The 19,042-nt window shown below is 50.1% G+C and overlaps 3 protein-coding genes and 1 pseudogene across 3 annotated transcripts; 2 read left to right on the top strand and 2 right to left on the bottom strand.

Annotated features, from left to right (window-relative positions):
- The first annotated feature begins 1,539 nt into the window (after positions 1-1,539).
- Positions 1,540-2,505, top strand: LOC147412904 (olfactory receptor 14C36-like). Its single transcript, XM_086480780.1, has one exon. It carries the CDS (start codon positions 1,540-1,542, stop codon positions 2,503-2,505), a length of 966 nt encoding a protein of 321 aa, XP_086336906.1.
- Positions 2,506-7,725: 5,220 nt separating this feature from the next.
- Positions 7,726-12,977, top strand: LOC147412903 (uncharacterized). The gene is given in 7 exon segments (XM_086480778.1): positions 7,726-7,971; positions 8,753-8,798; positions 8,801-9,259; positions 9,262-9,355; positions 9,357-9,645; positions 11,106-11,201; positions 12,972-12,977. Coding segments are annotated over 7 exon segments (1,236 nt in total).
- A 230-nt stretch (positions 12,978-13,207) lies between these two features.
- LOC147412902 (uncharacterized) lies at positions 13,208-14,401 on the bottom strand (annotated as a pseudogene).
- Positions 14,402-17,828: 3,427 nt separating this feature from the next.
- On the bottom strand, positions 17,829-18,794 carry LOC147412901 (olfactory receptor 14C36-like). Its single transcript, XM_086480777.1, has one exon. The coding sequence runs from the start codon at positions 18,792-18,794 to the stop codon at positions 17,829-17,831; it is 966 nt and encodes a 321-aa protein (XP_086336903.1).
- Between the last annotated feature and the right edge of the window lie 248 nt (positions 18,795-19,042).

The raw sequence follows: 19,042 nt of genomic DNA, 5'->3' as shown, positions 1-19,042 counted from the left end.
GCTGGGCTCCTGGGACAGAGAGAGCTCCTAGCAAGCAGGCAGAGCTGCAGGGAGACAGCTCTGCCCAGCAGCAGCTGCTCTGCCAAGCGCAGCAGGGCTGAGGGGGCTGCCTGTGGGCACCAAGGAGAAAGGAGCAGGGCAGAGAGAGGTTGAAGGCAGGGGAGAGTGGGAGGATGGCTGAGAGCTCACTGGAGGAGAACTCTTCCCAGCCTCTGACACAGTAAGTCTCTGGGTGCAGGGTGATGTGTCGGTGGCTCCTTGCAGGATCTGCTGAATGTGTCCAACCTCTGGGATCTGTCTGTGATGGAGAAGAGGAAGCCGGGCTGCAGAGCAGGGCTTCCCTCCTGCAGTGTGAGAGGGACAGGGCATGACGGCTGCCTTCTGGTGGGGATGGCTGTGGGGTGTGAAGGTGGGTGTGCAGCCAGGGGTGCCCAGGGCTGTCTTCCCAAGCTTTGTCACTTCACCTCAGAGAGCTGTGACCTGGGGCAGGGAATCTGTCATCAGCCACGATCAGCACTCAGCATGCCTTGGTAGCTCCTCATGGAGCTGTGGGGAGAATCTGTGGATGGAAGGAGAGATCCCCAGCAAAGATGCATCTCTCCTGACATATAAACCTCTTCCTTCTGCAGATAAAAGTGACTGAGAGGAACTGGTCTGGGATGTCACCAACATGGAGGTGCTGTGCTCTGCTGTGTAAGGAGAAGGCTTTCCCGAGTGCCAGCTGCCTTCCTCTCCTGTTCCCCATTTGCAGAATATCAGGGTATTGCTTTGTGTTTTTTTCTCCAATTCCTGCTGCTCTTTTTCTTGCTTGTAGAAGCTCTTGGTTGTGGGGGGAGTGGGAGGTATCTCAGATGTATTTGACGCAGAGATTTTGGGAGGCTGTTGGCAATGCAGTATGTAGGACATGGAAACTAGCTGACTCTCCCTTCATGGGCCACTGGGAGTTTTTTTCGGGCACCTGAGAATATCCATGGGGTGAAGATGGGAACCTAGTGAGAGCCCCATTCTCCCCCACAGGCACGCTGCTGTTATCACGTCTGGAGATAGCCTGGAGATGGAAAATGGGGGTGAGAAACGTTCTGTGTCAGCCGTGAGTGATTCTGACACAGACTTTGCTGCTCAGGAGAGCAGAGTTGGAAGGGCTGGGTCCCTCCCTGGCCTCTTCCCTCTCAGACACAGCAGGTCTGGGTGCTGACTCCATCGCACAGGAGTAAATAGGGACAATTGTCACATGGTCACTGAGGCCAAATCCACTCACTCAGCTGAAGGCACTCATTGCCAGAAACATCTACGTAATGCACGGGCTGTTTGACACCACTGCAATAGCACAGGTCTGACTTCTCTGGAGCCCATGGGCAGAGCCCCTGCTCGTCAAACCTGATCTCACAAAGAGGAACTGACCGAAGGTCCCCCAAAAGAAAGAGAAGAGATAGTGAGGGATATTTGTGAGAAATGGCATAAGATTGACTCAGAGGAATCTGTCCTGACTTGTCAATGTGTTCTCATCTTTTAACAGTCTCCCATTGCTGCAGTGAAATAATGTCCAATGCCAGCTCCATCACCCAGTTCCTCCTCCTGACATTCACAGACACACGGGATCTGCAGCTCTTGACCTTCGGGCTCTTCCTGGGCATCTACCTGGCTGCCCTCCTGGGCAACGGACTCATCATCACCGCCGTATCCTGTGACCCCCACCTCCACACCCCCATGTACTTCTTCCTCCTCAACCTCTCCCTCCTCGACCTGGGCTCCCTCTCCACCACTCTCCCCAAAGCCATGGCCAATGCCCTCTGGAACACCAGGGCCATCTCCTACTCGGGATGTGTTGCCCAGATCTTTTTCATTTTCTTTTTGATGTCAGCAGAGTTTTACCTACTCACCATCATGGCCTACGACCGCTACGTTGCCATCTGCAAACCCCTGCACTACGGGACCCTCCTGGGCAGCAGAGCTTGTGTCCACATGGCAGCAGCTGCCTGGGGTAGTGGGTTTCTCCATGCTGTGCTGCACACGGCCAATACATTTTCACTGCCCCTCTGCCAAGGCAATGCTGTGGACCAGTTCTTCTGTGAAATCCCCCAGATCCTCAAGCTCTCCTGCTCAGACACCTACCTCAGGGAGGCTGGGCTACTTGTGGTCAGTGTCTGTTTAGGCTTTGGGTGTTTTGTGTTCATTGTGGTGTCCTACGTGCAGATCTTCAGGGCCGTGCTGAGGATCCCCTCAGAGCAGGGACGCCACAAAGCCTTTTCCACCTGCCTCCCTCACCTGGCCGTGGTCTCCCTGTTTCTCAGCACTGGCGTGTTTGCCTACCTGATGCCCCCCTCCATCTCCTCTCCATCCCTGAACCTGCTGATGGCAGTTCTGTATTCGGTGGTGCCTCCAGCAGTGAACCCCCTCATCTACAGCATGAGGAACCAGGAGCTCAAGGATGCCCTGAGGAAACTGATGACTGGTTGCTTTGCAGAAGCAAGAAGGAACTGCCCATCTTCTGCATGTCACTCGTAATGGAATGTCATTACTGTCACAGTGTGTTGTTTTGGGAGGTTGTTTTGTTTGATTTCTTTGGTTTTAGATTTTTGGTTGTATTAATGTTTTCCACAAAAGTGCTGTCATTTTCATTCTGTTTCTATGTCAGTATCTGCCTGCTTTGTGTGCCCCACAGACTTTGTGTAAATAAGGAGCTGTGCTCTCCGTGTGTTTAATCCAAATAAATGGCCCTGCACTGACTTGTTTGTCTGAGTTCCTTTCTGCAAGATCTTCTGTGGAGTTGCGGGGGCAGCGTCTGTGTGCTGAGGTGCAGGGGGCAGCAGCCACCCTGAGCTGGGTCTGCCTATCAGCCTCACCAGCATGGCCCTGGCCACCACAGCCCACTTGCTCTGCAGAGCAGCACCACCAGTTCAGGGTCTGTGGGGAGCCTGGGGAGGGGGTGCAGGAATGACCGTCCAGGTCAGCAGAGATGAGCTCTGTAGGGAAAAGTTTCTGTGGGGAGATTGGTTGTCCCGGGAAAAGAGCAGGGCACCGTGTGTGTGTGCAGGGGGGACGTGGAAAGAGAAACCCTTTGGTGTGGGTGGCAGCTCGGGTCAGGCTGCCCTTTCCCTGGGGCAAAAAGACCTTCCTGAGGATCCCCCGGGCCACTTGTCTCTTGCTGTCCTGGGGAGGAAGTTTAGCACGTGGGTCTGCAAGGGGCCTGAGGTGGGGATCTCCTCAGCATGCGGGCTGGATGAATGTTCTCAGTGGCCTGTTTCTTGCTCTGGGACATGAAGGACATGCAGAGGAGTGTCTGGTCTGAGCCTGTGCTCCCTGGACACCCCAGGGGTGCTGCCCCAGGGCCATCCTCACAGAGCAGCCAGTAACAACCACCATTTCCAGCACTGGCCTCTCACCCCAGCTCGCAGAGGTTGCTTGTCCCTCCAGTGAGGGACACCAAAGGACTAGGTCAGAAGTCCATGTTTGCATTGTACAGAGCAGACGTAAGCATGCCCTTGTGTGCATGTGGGGAGGTGATCCCAAGCAAGCACAAGGGCCATCAGCTTTTCTTAGGGGTGCCATGAAGGCCTCTGAGACAGACAGTGCCTTGAGGTCACTTCCCGTTGAGAGTAACAGCCCCTGGGAAACACCTGAATGCAGCCCTGGGATGGGCTTCCTTGAACCAAGATCAGAAGTAGCGCCCTGGCTTGTGAAGGTGCTTTTGAGGCAACTGCTGTCTGAGTATGGGATAGTGGATGAAAGGCCATGTGGCTTGTAGAGGTGCTTGTGTTGTCCTGTTTCCATGCAGATGTGAGTGGGCGGGAGGAGGCAGCTGGGTTGTGCAGGTGCTTTGTGATGTCACTTGTGGCCGAGGAGCTCTTAAGGTCCCTTCAGTTCTCAACAAGCTGCTTGTGATGTCACATGATCCCAAACAGGGTAGAGGGCCAGAGGTGTCCCCTGGCATGTGCATCTCCTTGTGATGAACCTGGTGGCACTGTAGCTAGTAGGGCAGGAGCAAGGTCATGGTTTGTGCAGGTGCCTGTGATGTCCATGGTGGCTGAGCCCCATCTCCTGCCAGGTTCTGGCCTGGCCAATGTGAACAGCTCCCGCCACGCTGTTCCTCCTGCCCAGGGCTGTGGCTGGAGAACAGACAGACCCGAATCTTGGGAAAGCCTTGCTGATCCAGAGCAAAGCCATAGCAGCTCCCCTCCCCTCTACTCTGCTCCTGTCCCTTCCCCTTCTTTCCCCCCTGCCTTCCCTCCCTGAGCAGGCTCAGACCCCCTGTGCGGACCTGTGTGCTACATCAACTTATGTTTTGAACACCTCCACCACTTCCCTGGGCAGCCTGTTCCATGTTTGATCACTCTTTCAGGAAAGAAAATTTTCCTCACCTGTAAACTAAACCTCCCCTGGAGAAACTTGAGGGCATTTCTTCTTGTCCTACCACTTGTTACTTGGGAGAAGATACCAACAGCCAGTTCACTACTACCTCCCCTCAGGTAGTTGTAGAGAGCAATGAGGTCTCCCCTCAGCCTCCTCTTCTCCAGACTAAACCACCCCAATTCCCTCAGCTGCTCCTCATAAGACCTGTTCTCCAGACCCTTCACCACCTTCTCTGGACACGCTCCAGCACCTCAATGGCTTTCTTGCAGTAAAGGGCCCAAAACTGCGCACAGGATTCGAGGGGCGGCCTCACCAGTGCAGAGTAAAGGTGCAGGATCACCTCCCCACTTCTGCTGGCCACCTTCTTTCTGATACAGGCCAGGATGCTGTTTGTCTTCTTAGCCACCTGGGCACACTGCTGGCTCATGTTCAGCCGCCTGTCGACCAGCACCCCAAGGGCCTTTTCTGCCGGGTAGATTTCCAGACACTCATCCTCAGCCTGTAGCGCTGCGTGGGGTTGTTGTGACCCAAGAGCAGGACTCGGGCACTTGGCCTTGTTAATCCTCACGCAATTGATCTCAGCCCATTGATCCAGCCTGTCCAGATCCTTCTGCAGAGGTCTCTACCCTCCAGCAGATCAACACTCCCACCCAATTTAATGCCATCTGCAAACTCTCTGAGGGGGCACTCGATCCCCTCGTCCAGCTCATCAATAAACATGTTAAACAAGACCAGTCCCAATACTGAGCCCAGGGGGACACTGCTTGTGACCAGTCACCATCTGGATCGAACTCCATTCACAGAATCACAGAATCAAAGAATGTTTGGGGTTGGAAGGGACCTCGAAATATCATCTGGTCCAACCCCCCTGCCAGAGCAGGACCACTTAGAGAATGTCACACAGGAAGGTGTCCAGGCGCCTTTTGAATGTCTCCAGAGAAGGAGACTCCACCACCTCTCTGGGCAGCCTGTTCCAGTGCTCTGTCACCCTCACAGCGAGAAAGTTTTTCCTTATGTTTATTGGATTATTCTTTAGGGGTTCTATAGCTTATGCTACAAGGGTATGATATGAATCACCAAGCTACCTGCTAATGCGTGCTACTAATTATCGAAACCATATACACAGTTCAGCATATTTTTGTGGCTCTTGCAGCATCACCAGCCAGCACCATTCTTGTGGTTTATCTCTTAATCCCGATGTTCCATCACTCATGTCTGCAAAGTCATCAGGAGTCATCAACTCCTGTTTCTGTTTAATGAAGGTACTGATGTTGATTTTGGGAGAAGAGAGCTTCACTTATCTTAGTTGGACACTTGTTCTTCTCAGTAAGGGTAGGTGATAAGTCTTGGGTCTGGAGATAATGATGCAGCAATTATATGCTAATACTGTTCTTGGCTCCCCAAAGGCCTGTGTGGTCTCACCAATCTATATCATAGTTTGAAGAATCTCTCGGCCCTATCCACCCTACGGATCCTTTCTGGGTGGAATGGAGGTACGTCATGTCAGGGTTGTCAATACACAGATGGCAATGTGGCCTTGAGGGTCCAACCCGGCACGTGGGATTTTACTCACGAAGATTTAAGGATGCTGAGAGGAGATATGGTGCGTGGGAGAGAGGTTGGTTTGTGGTTAGCCTGGCTCTCGTAGAAGTAGGGAAAATCGCACGACAACAACCAATCGTATTAAGAGGCCTGTTTAAAGTTATAAAAGCTGTTACTACCGGGACCTCCCCCTGTGACAGGGTGGCCCAGAGAGCTTTCGGTTCAAAAGAGGTATGCCCAGATCGAACACTATTGTAACATAATCTCAGGGATCGAAAGAGCTTTAAAAAAACTGACTACAGAAGAACTGGGGAGCCAGGACGGAAGCCAAGATAAACCTGCCTCAGTCATTCGGGTGGCCCCTCCTTTCTCCCATGATCAGTCAGTAAGTGCTTGTTCACTGACGCTTCTGCCAAGAGAGAAGGAAAAGCGTGGAGATATTGGGCAGTGGCACTCCATACCTCCTCCGAGCAACGGATTGTAGCAGAGGGAAAGGGCAGTGCCCAAGTAGGTGAATTAATGGCAGTGTGGAGCGTTTTCCAGCATGAAGCACAAACTCCTTCTCCTGTCCATGTTTATACCAATCCCTATGCTGTGTTTAAGGGATGTACAGAATGTCTTCCTTTCTGGGAGCAGAATGAATGGGAGGTTAGCAGAGTTCCAGTGTTGCAAAAGGAAAGATGGCAAGACCTCTTAAGCACTGCAAGCCGAGGGAATTTTGCTGTGGGATGGGGAGCTTCTCATCAGGGAGATGGGGGTTCAGCGGGGGAGTGGAAGAACAGAGGTGATGAGGTAGCAAGGCTAGCCCCTGTGCAAACAGACCAAATGACAGAGGATTGGGAACGCCTGTTAGAATGGTTGCATGTAAAGCACAAACACACAGGGGCTAAAGACTTGTATCATGAAGCCCTTGCCCGAGGCTGGCCTGTCACCACAGAAATGTGTAAAACCTGCACATTGCCTGGGAACAATGTCATACACGGCTAAAAAGGCACCCTTTAGAGGGTGACCCTCTGCATTTGTGGGAGGGTAGAGGCTTGTGGGATGCCTGGCAGGTGGGTTATATCGGCCCCTTTAAGAAATCAGAAGGAAAACATTTTGTGCTGGTGGGAGTGGAAATAGCATCAGGACTAGTTCAAGCAGAAGCCTTTAACAAGGCTATGTGAGAAAACATTGTGAAGGCATTGCGAGAATGGTTTGGAGCTTTTCCAAAACCACAAGAAATACAATCTGATAACGGTTCCCATTTCACCACCAGAGTTGTACGTGATTGGGCAGGAAGTGAAGGGATTAAATGGACCTTTCACACCCCATATTACCCACCAGTCGATGGGATTGCAAAAAGAACTAATGGTCTCTTGAAATGGCTTTTGAAACCACAAAGGAGAAATTGCGATGTCCGTCCTCGGTGGGAAGCAATTAAAGGAGTAAATGACAGATGAGGGGTAAATGGTTGCCCCAAAATCACCGCCTTTTGCCCAAAGGCTCCTTCTTTGGTTCCCTTATCAAAGGAAACAAAGGACTCTAAGAATCCAGCTCACTTCCCAGGACGGCCTTTACTGGTGGAACTTCCCATCATGCGAAGCGTACCACTCGGGCTAAAAGCCCCACTAAGTGCATATACACGGGTAGCCTCCGATGCCCTGGGAAAGGAACATTGGATACATACTCGCTGGATAGTTTCATCATTTTAACTTTCTGCCTCTGAGAGGAAAGCTCTGGTGTTTCATTGTTGCAGGAGAACTCCGATGGACACTCAGAACAGGATGAACTCCTTGTGGATGATAATTTGGAGGGCTAAATTTTAGAAAGACTGATCATTTAATTGGACTAATGATTGGACGGGTTATAATTTTCTGCATCCTACCACTAACCTGTAACCAAAAGAATGCAGAATGGCCATGGTCCCAAGCTATTGTCAAGTCCACCAGCACTCTAGCGTACTATCCCAAGGACCGCCTCCCAACCTTAGATGCTGTAGTAATGCATGACACTGAGGTGTACCACTTAAATGAATGGGAGTGGGACAGAAAAGACCGGGTTCATGCCCTGACTGGAACAATTGGAGAAAAGATACAGGTAGGATGCGGAAAAGTGGAAAATTTCTCTATGAAAAAGCCTCCTCAATTGTAATTTCTGGAAATCTTTTGGATCTAGATTCAACAACCCAAATTCACCCCAGCATCACAGCCAAACTCTGTCCTGCTACAGAGTGGAAATGCAACAAACAAGTTTCTCTCATCATGCGTTGCCTACAAAAGTCTGTTGGTAACTTCACCTTAGACCCAAGTACCGACAATGGGGAAATCACCAAATCCTGTATTAATGAGCAAGGGGATCGTTGGTACAACTTCACTTTGACCAAGCCTGTCTGTGGAGTGTGTAATTGGCACAGTAATCTGGCAAACCGGTCAGGCCTATTGGTCCTAACATTCAACTTCAAAATAAATGCTGTAACTGAGCCTCCAGTGATGCTTGTTGCAGTAGTCACACACCATGGCATAGATACCCTGTTCACACTGGCTGACAAAAGTGAAGTTATACCCTCTTTTATGGTGGTATAGGGTGAAGTGATCACAACACAATGCAGGTATTGATGACTAAATCCCTCATCGAACCCAGAAACATTTATGGAATTGAACCGCATGGCCCTATTTTGTCGTGTAAAAATCAAAACCAAGGTTGCTGGCTAAACTTGACTGCTGTACAGCACTCCCATAAGAACATGTGTGGCAAAACCAATACAAGATACTGGGGGGAACTTAAAATAGAAGTTGTAATACCTACTGCCCAACCAATTGTTGTGATTAGTCCAAAAATCTTTGGAATTGGACTGTATGTGATCAGGAATACGGGCTAGCAACCAACGTTGTTCAATCCGGTGTGGTCTCTTAAACAAGTTGAGTTGCTGATACAAAAAAAGTCTCAGAAATTCAGCCAGCTTGCTCACCTTTCCTAAACACTTCTTACGAGGGGTGGGCAACCTGGCTGCAAAAACAAGCTCCTTCCAGGAGACAAACACAGAGAGACCTAACTGGTGTTTTGGGAACAGGATTGGGAGTTCTAAATAGTATCGATTCAGAGGTGTTCATGAAGAAATCAGCTACCACGACTAGTGATCTGGCCAAATTGCAATGGCCTTTACGATCTTCCCTGTTGGCTTTAGGAACTAACCAATGACTGTTATCAAAAATATTACCAACATGGGAAAAGGTGAATGCAAAGGACCACAAAATGATTGTGGACGCACTTGGTGTTGTCCAAAACGACCTCTCTTTGGCTCTCAGTTGTATCCAGGCTCAACTGTGGATGCAATATGTAGCCGCCTCAATCATAAGAGAAGGTGAAGAAGGCACTCTCCCCACTGAATTCGGAAAATAATTTGGGACAGTGCCACTGACTTCAAGAAGGAACACCAATCCTGGTGGAATCTGGTAAACCTCACTTATGACCCTGTCACAAACCACCACAATATTTGTGCTAACCGTACACAGTGCGTCAATATACTTGATTCATCCTGTCATTGCATTAGGATTGAACCACAACGGAGCTGCACTTTATCCTATTGAGCATAAAGTCTGGGCCCGAAAGGTGGATGAGAAATGGCAAACGGTTGATTTGGAGTCTTGTATTGTACGAGAACAACAAGGGCTCATCTGTGAGAGTACTGCAGTCCAAGCTGAGGACATCTGTTTGGACACTGAACAAAATATTTGTCATTTCGAGATTCGTCCAGATGGATCTCCTGAAACTGTACCTGGGTGTATTGGCAAAGGCTGTGCCTGCTTGAGGACTGCTTGTGAGTCTGTATCCGTAGATGGGGTAGTTGTGGATAGTAGGAATGGTTCAAATTTCTGTGTTTGTGATTTTTACTAAAATCACTGGATGTGACTTTTCTTATCTAGCCCCAGCCACATCCCACCAACACTTGCAATCCAATGACACACTGATTCACAAACTGCTGCCTACATCCATTGGGATGAATCTCGCTTTGGAAAGGCAATTGCTACAAAACCAGGATTTGATCGAGATTTGGGAAAAGGTCAGGGAAAACGGGCACAAAACCTTGATAACTGTCCATCACAATGTGGAAGAAATACACCGTGTTATGGAAAGGGTGAAAAGGGATGCAGAACACAAATGGTGGGACACGCTTTTCAGACGGTCACCTACTGCTACAGGCGTCCTCAACAAGTTGCGTCACCCCATCATTGTCCTCAACAATATTGGTTTTCAATCAGTTTTGTATTGTCAACAACACTCTAGGTCATAAATTGGAGAATGACAAATCGGTTGACACGATTGGCATCCGTACTTAATGCACATGATCTGCTTAATGTCCCAACCAACGTGGACATCCCTAAGTCTTTTGACCCAAGGTGGATCGCTTGAGAAGAGGACATAAAATCATTGCAGGCTTAAACCGTTAATTTCTTCTATAATGTGTTTGATAAAATAATAATTTCTGGTAAGGCAATTTTTTTGGTGAAACAATTTGATTTTGTATTATTATCATTGTTACTCTTTCTCTCTCTCTCTCTGCCTCTCTTTGAGAACTAGGCCACCATCATGTGGTCCTGACGACAATGCTGAGCCATGGGGTGGTGTAAGAATCGGTTTGAAGAACAGCATTGTCTCAACCTTGTCATCAGGGATATAGACAATAAGGTACCCCAAAACTTAGGGTAACATCTTGACATGAGTCTGCAGCGGCCTGCCTGAGACACAGTTGCTGATCCCGAGATTGGAATGCGGTACGAGCGCTCCGGGAGGGAGAGCTGCATGGCACCAAGAGTGCTGTGCCGTTCTCCGGTGCGGGACAAGCCTGAGCTGATCAGGTGGCCGCATAACTGCCGTCATGAAAGACTGATCAGCATCGACGGAGCCAAGAAGAGGCGGAGATACAGAGGAGGAGCAGGGGTGCTTCTTGGCATAAACGATGGCTCCTCAGCACCCGAACTTTGGAAGCTTCCCCCACCAAGGATCACAACGATCGTTAGGACTGGCGGGACGCTGCCTGGACCTGGGACCATAGGGACGCCTTGGACCCCTGGTGGTAGCTATTGATCTCTGTCCTCTTTTCACTTTTAATTTTTTCCCTTTCGTTTCGACCTTTTACCTACCGCACATCGCTTTACTGGTGAAAAATAAAGTTTCAGTCTTTGATTTAAGCAAACCCCTTTGGCGTGGTTGCCTTAAATTTGCACTTCAAGATCACAGCAAACGAACCATCACGAGTCCACGGAGTGGACCATGACATCTACCACACCAGATTTCCCACCACCTCTGACGTCACAGGCACCTTCACTGTGAGTTTCCACCACCATAAGCCTGCTTCCAGTGCCTTCCACGCTGGATTTCCAACAACCTGTGCAATCACAATCACTGCCACGGCAAGATGCCATGAGCACAGGCCTGTGTCCAGAGCCTACCACACCACATTATTAAACTGCCTGTGCCATCACAGGCACAACCGCCGCAAGCTTTCACCACCATAACCCTGCTTCCAGAAACGGTCGCACAAGAGTTTCCACCACTGTGACATCACAGGCACCTTCACAGCAAACTTCCACCAGCAGAAGCCTGATTCCAACACCTCACACATTTCTTCAACTACCTGTTGCATAACAAGAACATTCACAGAAAATTTCCACCAGTATAAACCTCCTTCCAGCACCTGCAACACCACATTTTCAACCTCCTCCGACAACACAGGCACCTTCACGGCAGGCTTCCACAGCCTTAAGCCTGCTTCCAGTGACTGCCACACCATATTTTCTGCCTCTGTGACATCTCAACCACCTTAACGGCAAAATTCTACCATCATAAGCCTGTGTTCAGGGCCTGCCTTGCCAGATTTTAAAGAACCTCTGAAATCACAGGCACGTTCACTGCAAGATTCTACCACCATAAGCCTGATTTCAGTGACTGTCACACCAGATTTTAACTCTCTGTGACATCACAGGTACCTTTACAGTAGCTTTCCCCCACAGTAAGCCTGCTCCCAGCGTCTACCAATTCATTTTTTTCAACGTCTGTGACATCACAAGCACCTTCACTGCAGGATTCCATCATAAGCCTGTTTCCAGTGCCTGCCACACCAGTTTTAACCCCCTCTCACATCACAGGCACTTTCTCAGCAACCTTCTATCACCATAAGCCTGCTTCCATCGCCTGCCTCAACTTAAGGCTTATAGCCTTGAGGAAGATGGGTAAATGTGTACTGCTGTCCGTCCCATGTGAAAGCAAACCGAGCACGATCTTCTTCCTGCAGCGGCACCATAAAAAACATATCCTTTACATCAGTTGTGGCCAATATTTGGTGAGCCTGCTCTTGTATGGTGGACACTAACTCTGCAATTTTAGGTACAGCTGCTGTCAGAGGCCCCGTATTGGCGTTCAAATGTTGATAATCCACATTCAGCCTCCACTTTCCATTTGGTTTGCGCACGGGCCATACTGGAGAATCATAAGGTGAGAGGGATGACACTACAATCCCTTGTTCTTTTAGTTCTGTTACACAGGAATGACTCCTTCCATGCTCCCAAAGGAAGGGGATAGGGTTTGACATTAGTCAGTTTAGAAGGAGGGAGCAGGGGTGCAGACTGGAGCAGTCAAATATCAAAAGATGTCACTCCAAAAGTCCAACTCCTCCCTCTATCATCGATCCAGGATTTGCCTTTCGGTACATTGAATTCTAAAAAATTAACTGGGAAAGACCCGAATTCCTTTTCCATATGGGTGAGGTGGTCGTCTCCAGGCAATTTAAGATTCACCCGGGCCATCAATTGGGCTTGAATATTACCAAAAGCATCAGCCACAAAAAAACGTTTATGAGAGGGAGTGATACCACATTGACGGGCATCGTCCAGTTTTAGAGCCGAAATTTGTGCTCCAGTGTCTAGCCAAAAGGTAGTGGTGACACACTTGGGTCCAATTGCACAAGTAATCATCGAATCACCCTTTTCATTTTCAGTGAGCCTCCCTAAATATTGCCACCTTCCTCCTTCTGCCTCACTTACAGGGGGAGGAGAAGATCGTTTCCCTGCTGCTCATGTTATGCCTCCTTGGTCTTGCAGGTGTGACTCAGGAAAGGGGGTGCAGAGGGGGTGCTGGGCTTTTCTTTAGTCCAATCGGGTACCAATATTTCTAAGGCTCTAGTGGGTTGTTTGTCCATTATTCCTCTAGGTATCCCTTTTTTCAGCCCTTCCATCCACAAATCGACCCTCTTTCTTCGTCGCTCACTGTCTGACCATCTCCTGACCAGGTTAGAGACTTTTCCTGGGGTTTCTCTCCAAATGGGTACCTCCTCGGTTCACCTGATTCCCTTAGATTCTTGTTTGGGGTGGCTCGGCACAGGGCTGTATTTCCTTCCCTAATTAATTAATTCTTGAGCAACCTCTCCCCAAGTCCATACTTACCTACCAGGATGTTTGCGATCTGGGGTGACTGTTCGTTCCAGTGCCACTGCGACTCGGTCGTCACTTGCGGTGGCTCTCATTTGGCCTTGCAATTGAATTCCCATGGCCTTCAGGGAGTCTGGGAGCCCTCGGATGAGAGGGGTCATCCTCTCTGGGTCCACAGGAATCATCATGGGTGACTCCTGATTAAGTTTTAATGCCCTATCACACATCATTAGCAGACAAGCTGCTTTTTGAACACTCTCTACTAATTGATCTGTAGATCCTATGATTGCCAGTGGATCTCCTCGTTCTAACGGATTGAGACCTCCGGCCCAGTAAGTAACCTGCTGAGTCAGGGACCAGGGAGCCCTACAGTTCCCTGTAGTCAAAAACACTCCAGGTCCCCAATATCCCTCAGCTTCCTTTTCTGTCAATAAGATCTGGTCTCCCCTGGTTAGAGAGACCCTCCACACATATTCTGTTTCCGATTCCTTTGACATGTGGCCATAATCTTTTTTGAGTTTTGCCAATGCAGTGGCCGTAAATGGCACTTCTTTAGTCATGACCTGAGGCACATCGTCCTCTCCATCACAGATACAGTCACTCTTAATCAATGGTCTCAACAGGACTTCTAATTTGTCCAACCTTTCTTTCAATTGAAACAACTCAGCTTGGGGATAAGTCGGCAGAGGGGTGACTCCCTCGGCTTTCTTTTTGGTCGCCGCAATGGCATCGGGGTCATCTGTGTCTGCTAAGAGTCGATTAATTAATTCCTGTCTCAGCAGAGCCACTTGAGACCTCACTTCTTCTAATTGACACTGTAATGTTTTGATCAAACCTTGTTGAGACTGAATCAACTGGGTTTCTGCCATATGGTTTTGTTCCTTTTCCTCAACTGCTGCAATGAAAACAGCACCTAATACAGCACATAACATTCCTTTCCCTTTTCCTGCCCGCACACGGGCTGCATTTTGTAAACATATCATCCGATCTGTCACTGCTGAAAGATTAAACCAATTCTTTTGAGCCCATTCTAAGCCAGATGGCTTAGACTTTTGCTTTTCCAAATACTTCAGTAACACCCGACATTCCTGTGTTTCTGGCATGTCTTATGGGTTCAGACATGGGTCTGGGAGTTACGATTCGGGCGGACTTAACTTCTACTATTTGCTCTCTTAACAGCCCCAAAAGGTCAAACTTCTACACGTCTGACAAAGGCCAGAACAATGTCTATTTGCCAAGGTGGTATTAGACAATACACAACCAGCAGTGGGCCAGTCCAGGCAGGCAGGCAGGCGGGCAGGTCTCCACTCCACTCCTCTTCGCTCCTCTTCATTCTGCTCCACTTGTTCTCTTTTTACTTCACTCCAGAGGCTACCGAGGGTCCTTTTTGGACCATAGTCCCACGCCAATCCGATGTGATGTGTTGGGGTCAAGCAGTGAGATCCAATCCAACAGCGGCATTTTGCTTCCACGCGCCGATCACGAGCTGGCAGTCTATGCAACCTCCATTACACAGATGCGAGCTGTAGCACATCAGCTGAACAAATTCATGCCTTTAGCTGTTATCACATAACGACAAAAAAAGGTGTTTCCAGGAAGCCATGTCGTCTAGCCCAAAGTCCTACCACGTCTGTCGCTATGGCGACTTGAGTCTCTACTTCCTCTCCAAAACCACAAGGTACGAAGTTTGAGACAAACATAAAGTTCAGCGGTCCTAATTCTCACACTGTGATCCAGCCACAGTCCTGGGCAGGAAGAGCCGCATGACAGGAGCTGCTCACATCGGCCAGGCCAGAACCTGGCAGGAGACGGGGCTCAGCCACCTAGGGCATCACAGGCACCTGCACAAACCATGAGCTTGCTCCTGCCCTACTAGCTACGGTGCCATCAGGGTCATTACAAGGAGATGCACATGCCAGGGGACACCTCTGGCCCTCTACCCTGCTTGGGATCATGTGACATCACAAGCAGCTTGTTGAGAACTGAAGGGATCTTAACCTTGCCCTCTCCAGTCATGTCCTTGGCCAGCGTTACTCACTAACATCGCTACCATGAGTGCCTACATTGCTGCAGCCTTAGGTCGCAGGCTGCAACCCAGCCACGCAGTGAACTCAGGCTGAACTCTTTCTTAGCCCGGGAAGAATGGCCAGCAGTTTTGTGTGACTGACAAACCGTAACTTCACCCACATACTGAAGTTGTATAAGCGATATTAATGAAGGTGGTAGGCCTGGAAATATGAATTAGAGCGACTGTTTGACCAAAGGAAAAGAAACTATAATTCTGGAAACGAAGAAAGAGACCATTCTAGCTGGAGTCAGCAGAAGACAGCGGAGATCCAGATGCAGATGGAACCAAAGATTATGAAACTGTGTAAGAAGGTAAAGGTGCCTGCACCCAAACGCAATCACTGAAAAGGAGAAGTAACAATTAAACAATTTGTTTGGACAAAAGACACACACGTGTCAGGTGAACAGCTGCATGAACAGCTCCTGTAACAGACTGTGAGGCATTAAAAAGCACAGGAAAAGAACCAAGGGGGTCCTTCTTGGGAGGAGTCCAGCTCGAGCTGGAATGAACCGACTCGGGGACAGAACCTAGGGGCTGGGCTCTCCTTTAACATAGCTCTACAAGCCTGGTCCATGTTTCAGCCCTGTCACCTACTCACCCACGTGTAACATCACAGGCACCTGCACGAGGCACAAGCTGCCCTATCAGCTACCAGGCACTTGTGACACCTTCAGCAGCTGCACAGAGAAGGCTCCTGCTCCAGCCCTATCAGCCACTCAGGGACGTGGGACATCACAAGATTATGAACAAGCCAAGTGCCTCCTTCTCCCCTATCACTTTCTCAGGCTCCTATGACATCACAGGGATCTGCAAAAACCAGAGGATGGCCCCTGGCCTCATCCCTCTTCACCCAACTACGACATCACAAGAACTTGCACAGACAAGAAGCTTCCTTCTGCCCTAAGAGCTCCTCAGCCACAAGTGACATCACAAAGCACCTGCACAACCCAGCTGCCTCCTCCCGCCCACTCACATCTGCATGGAAACAGGACAACACAAGCACCTCTACAAGCCACATGGCCTTTCATCCACTATCCCATACTCAGACAGCAGTTGCCTCAAAAGCACCTTCACAAGCCAGGGCGCTACTTCTGATCTTGGTTCAAGGAAGCCCATCCCAGGGCTGCATTCAGGTGTTTCCCAGGGGACGTTACGCTCAACGGGAAGTGACCTCAAGGCACTGCTTGTCTCACAGGCCTTCATGGCACCCCTAAGAAGAGCTGATGGCCCTTGTGCTTGCTCGGGATCACCTCCCCACATGCACACGATGGGGATGCTTACGTCTGCTCTGTACAATGCAAACATGGACTTCTGACCTAGTCCTTTGGTGTCCCTCTGTGGAGGGACAAGCAATCTCTGTGAGCTGGGGTGAGAGGCCAGTGCTGGACATGGTGGTTGTTATTGGCTGCTCTATGAGGATGGGCCTCGGGCAGCTCACCCGGGGTGTCCAGGGAGCACTGGCACACACCAGACCGAGCTCTGTGTGTCCTTCATGTCCCAGAGCAGAAGGCCGACTGTGCAGGTCACTGCTGTGTCCTCCAAACCTGCACACTCACACACTTGAGCTGCTCACTGGTATTTCCTCTCGAGGGCACTTGCCAGCCCAGCCAGCCCAGCCCCTCCTGAATCTTGACACATTCATGGCCTCTCCCCAGTCAAGCCCAGGAAAGCAGCCCTGCTGGGACTGGTCCCACAGCAGGGAACAGGCCACTGACAATGTTCATCCAGCCAGCATGCTGAGGAGATCCCCACCCCGGGCAATTTGCAGACCCATGTGCCAAACTTGCTCCCCAGGGCAGCAAGAGACAACTGGCCTTGAGGATCCTAAGGAAGGTCCTTTGGCCCCAGGGAAAGGGCAGCCTGACCCGAGCTGACACCCACACCAAAGGGTTTCTCTTTCCATGTCCCCCCTGCACACACACACGATGCCCTGCTCTTCTCCCAGGACATCCCATTTCCCCACAGAGACTTTTCCCTACAGAGCTCATCTCTGCTGACCTGGACAGCCATTCCTGCACCCCCTCCCCAGGCTCCCCACAGACCCTGAACTGGTGGTGCTGCTCTGCAGAGCAAGTGGGCTGTGGTGGCCAGGGCCGTACTGGTGAGGCTGAGAGGCAGACCCAGCTCAGGGTGGCTGCTGTCCCCTCCACGTCAGCACACAGACGTGGCCCCCACAACTCCACAGAAGATCTTGGAGAAAGGAACTCAGACAAACAAGTTGGTACAGGGTCCTTTATTTGGTTTGAAAACACAGAGAGCAGAGCTCCTTATTTACACAAAGTCTGTGGGGCACACAAAACAGGCAGACACTGACAGAGAAATAGGTCGAAGAATGATAACATTTTCTTGGACATCAATTTAATGCAGATTTAATAATTTGTCCACCTAGAAAAACTAAAATGCCAAGAAAGCAAAGGAAACAACCCTCCAGAGACAGACTGGGATAGTAATGAGTTCCATTACTAGTAATATGCAGGGGAAGATGAGCAGTTCATTGCTGCTTCTGCAAAGCAACCGGTCATCAGTTTCCTCAGGGCGTCCTTGAGCTCCTGGTTCCTCATGCTGTAGATGAGGGGGTTCACTGCTGGAGGCACCACTGAGTACAGAACTGCCATCAGCAGGTTCAGGGATGGGAAGGAGATGGAGGGGGGCTTCAGGTAGGCAAACATGGCAGTGCTGACAAAGAGGGAGACCACGGCCAGGTGAGGGAGGCAGGTGGAAAAGGCTTTGTGGCGTCCCTGCTCCGAGGGCATCCTCAACACGGCCCTGAAGATCTCCACGTAGGACACCACAATGAACACAAAACAACCAAAGGCTAAACAGACACCAACCACAAGTACCCCAGCCTCCCTGAGGTAGGTGTCTGAGCAGGAGAGCTTGAGGATCTGGGGGATTTCACAGAAGAACTGGTCCACAGCATTGTCCTGGCAGAGGGGCAGTGAAAGTGTATTGGCCGTGTGCAGCACAGAACTGAGAAATCCACTGCCCCAGGCAGCTGCTGCCATGTGGACACAAGCTCTGCTGCCCAGGAGGGTCCCGTAGTGCAGGGGTTTGCAGATGGCCACGTAGCGGTCGTAGGCCATGACGGTGAGGAGACAATACTCTGCTGTGAGCAAGAAGGCAAACAGAAATACCTGGGCAGCACATCCTGCGTAGGAGATGGCCCTGGTGTTCCGGAGGGAATTGTCCATGGCTTTGGGGAGAGTGGTGGAGAGGGAGCCCAGATCAAGGAGGGAGAGGTTGAGGAGGAAGAAGTACATGGGGGTGTGCAGGCGGTGGTTGCAGGCTACAGCGGTGATGATGAGTCCGTTGCCCAGGAGGGCAGCCAGGTAGATGCCCAGAAAGAGCCCGAAGGTCAAGAGCTGCAGCTCCCGGGTGTCTGCAAATGGCAGGAGGAGAAACTGTGTGATGGAGCTGGCGTTGGACATTATTTCACTGCAGGAATAGGAGACTGTTGAAAGAGGAGAAGACATTGACAAGTGAGGACAGATTTTTCTGAGACAGTCTTATGCAATTTCTTTCTGATAACACCCATAATGGCTTCTTTTTTAAGGGTAAATTCAGTCATTTCGTTTTTGTGAAGTCAGCTTTGATGAGCAGGGGCTCTGCCCATGGGCTCCAGAGAAGTCAGACCTGTGCTATTGCAGTGGTGTCAAACAGCTCGTGCATTCGGTAG

This window comes from Leptosomus discolor, unplaced genomic scaffold (genome assembly GCF_034619465.1).
Source record: "Leptosomus discolor isolate bLepDis1 unplaced genomic scaffold, bLepDis1.hap2 HAP2_SCAFFOLD_35, whole genome shotgun sequence".
NCBI classification, from domain to species: Eukaryota; Metazoa; Chordata; class Aves; order Leptosomiformes; family Leptosomidae; genus Leptosomus; species Leptosomus discolor.
The sequence above is the reverse complement of the archived record's forward strand: the minus strand, read 5'-3'. Positions and strand labels throughout refer to the sequence as shown.

Excerpts from the sequence above, each read along its gene's own strand:
- LOC147412901 (XM_086480777.1), bottom strand. The coding sequence starts at position 18,794 with ATGTCCAACGCCAGCTCCATCACACAGTTTCTCCTCCTGCCATTTGCA.
- LOC147412904 (XM_086480780.1), top strand. The coding sequence starts at position 1,540 with ATGTCCAATGCCAGCTCCATCACCCAGTTCCTCCTCCTGACATTCACA.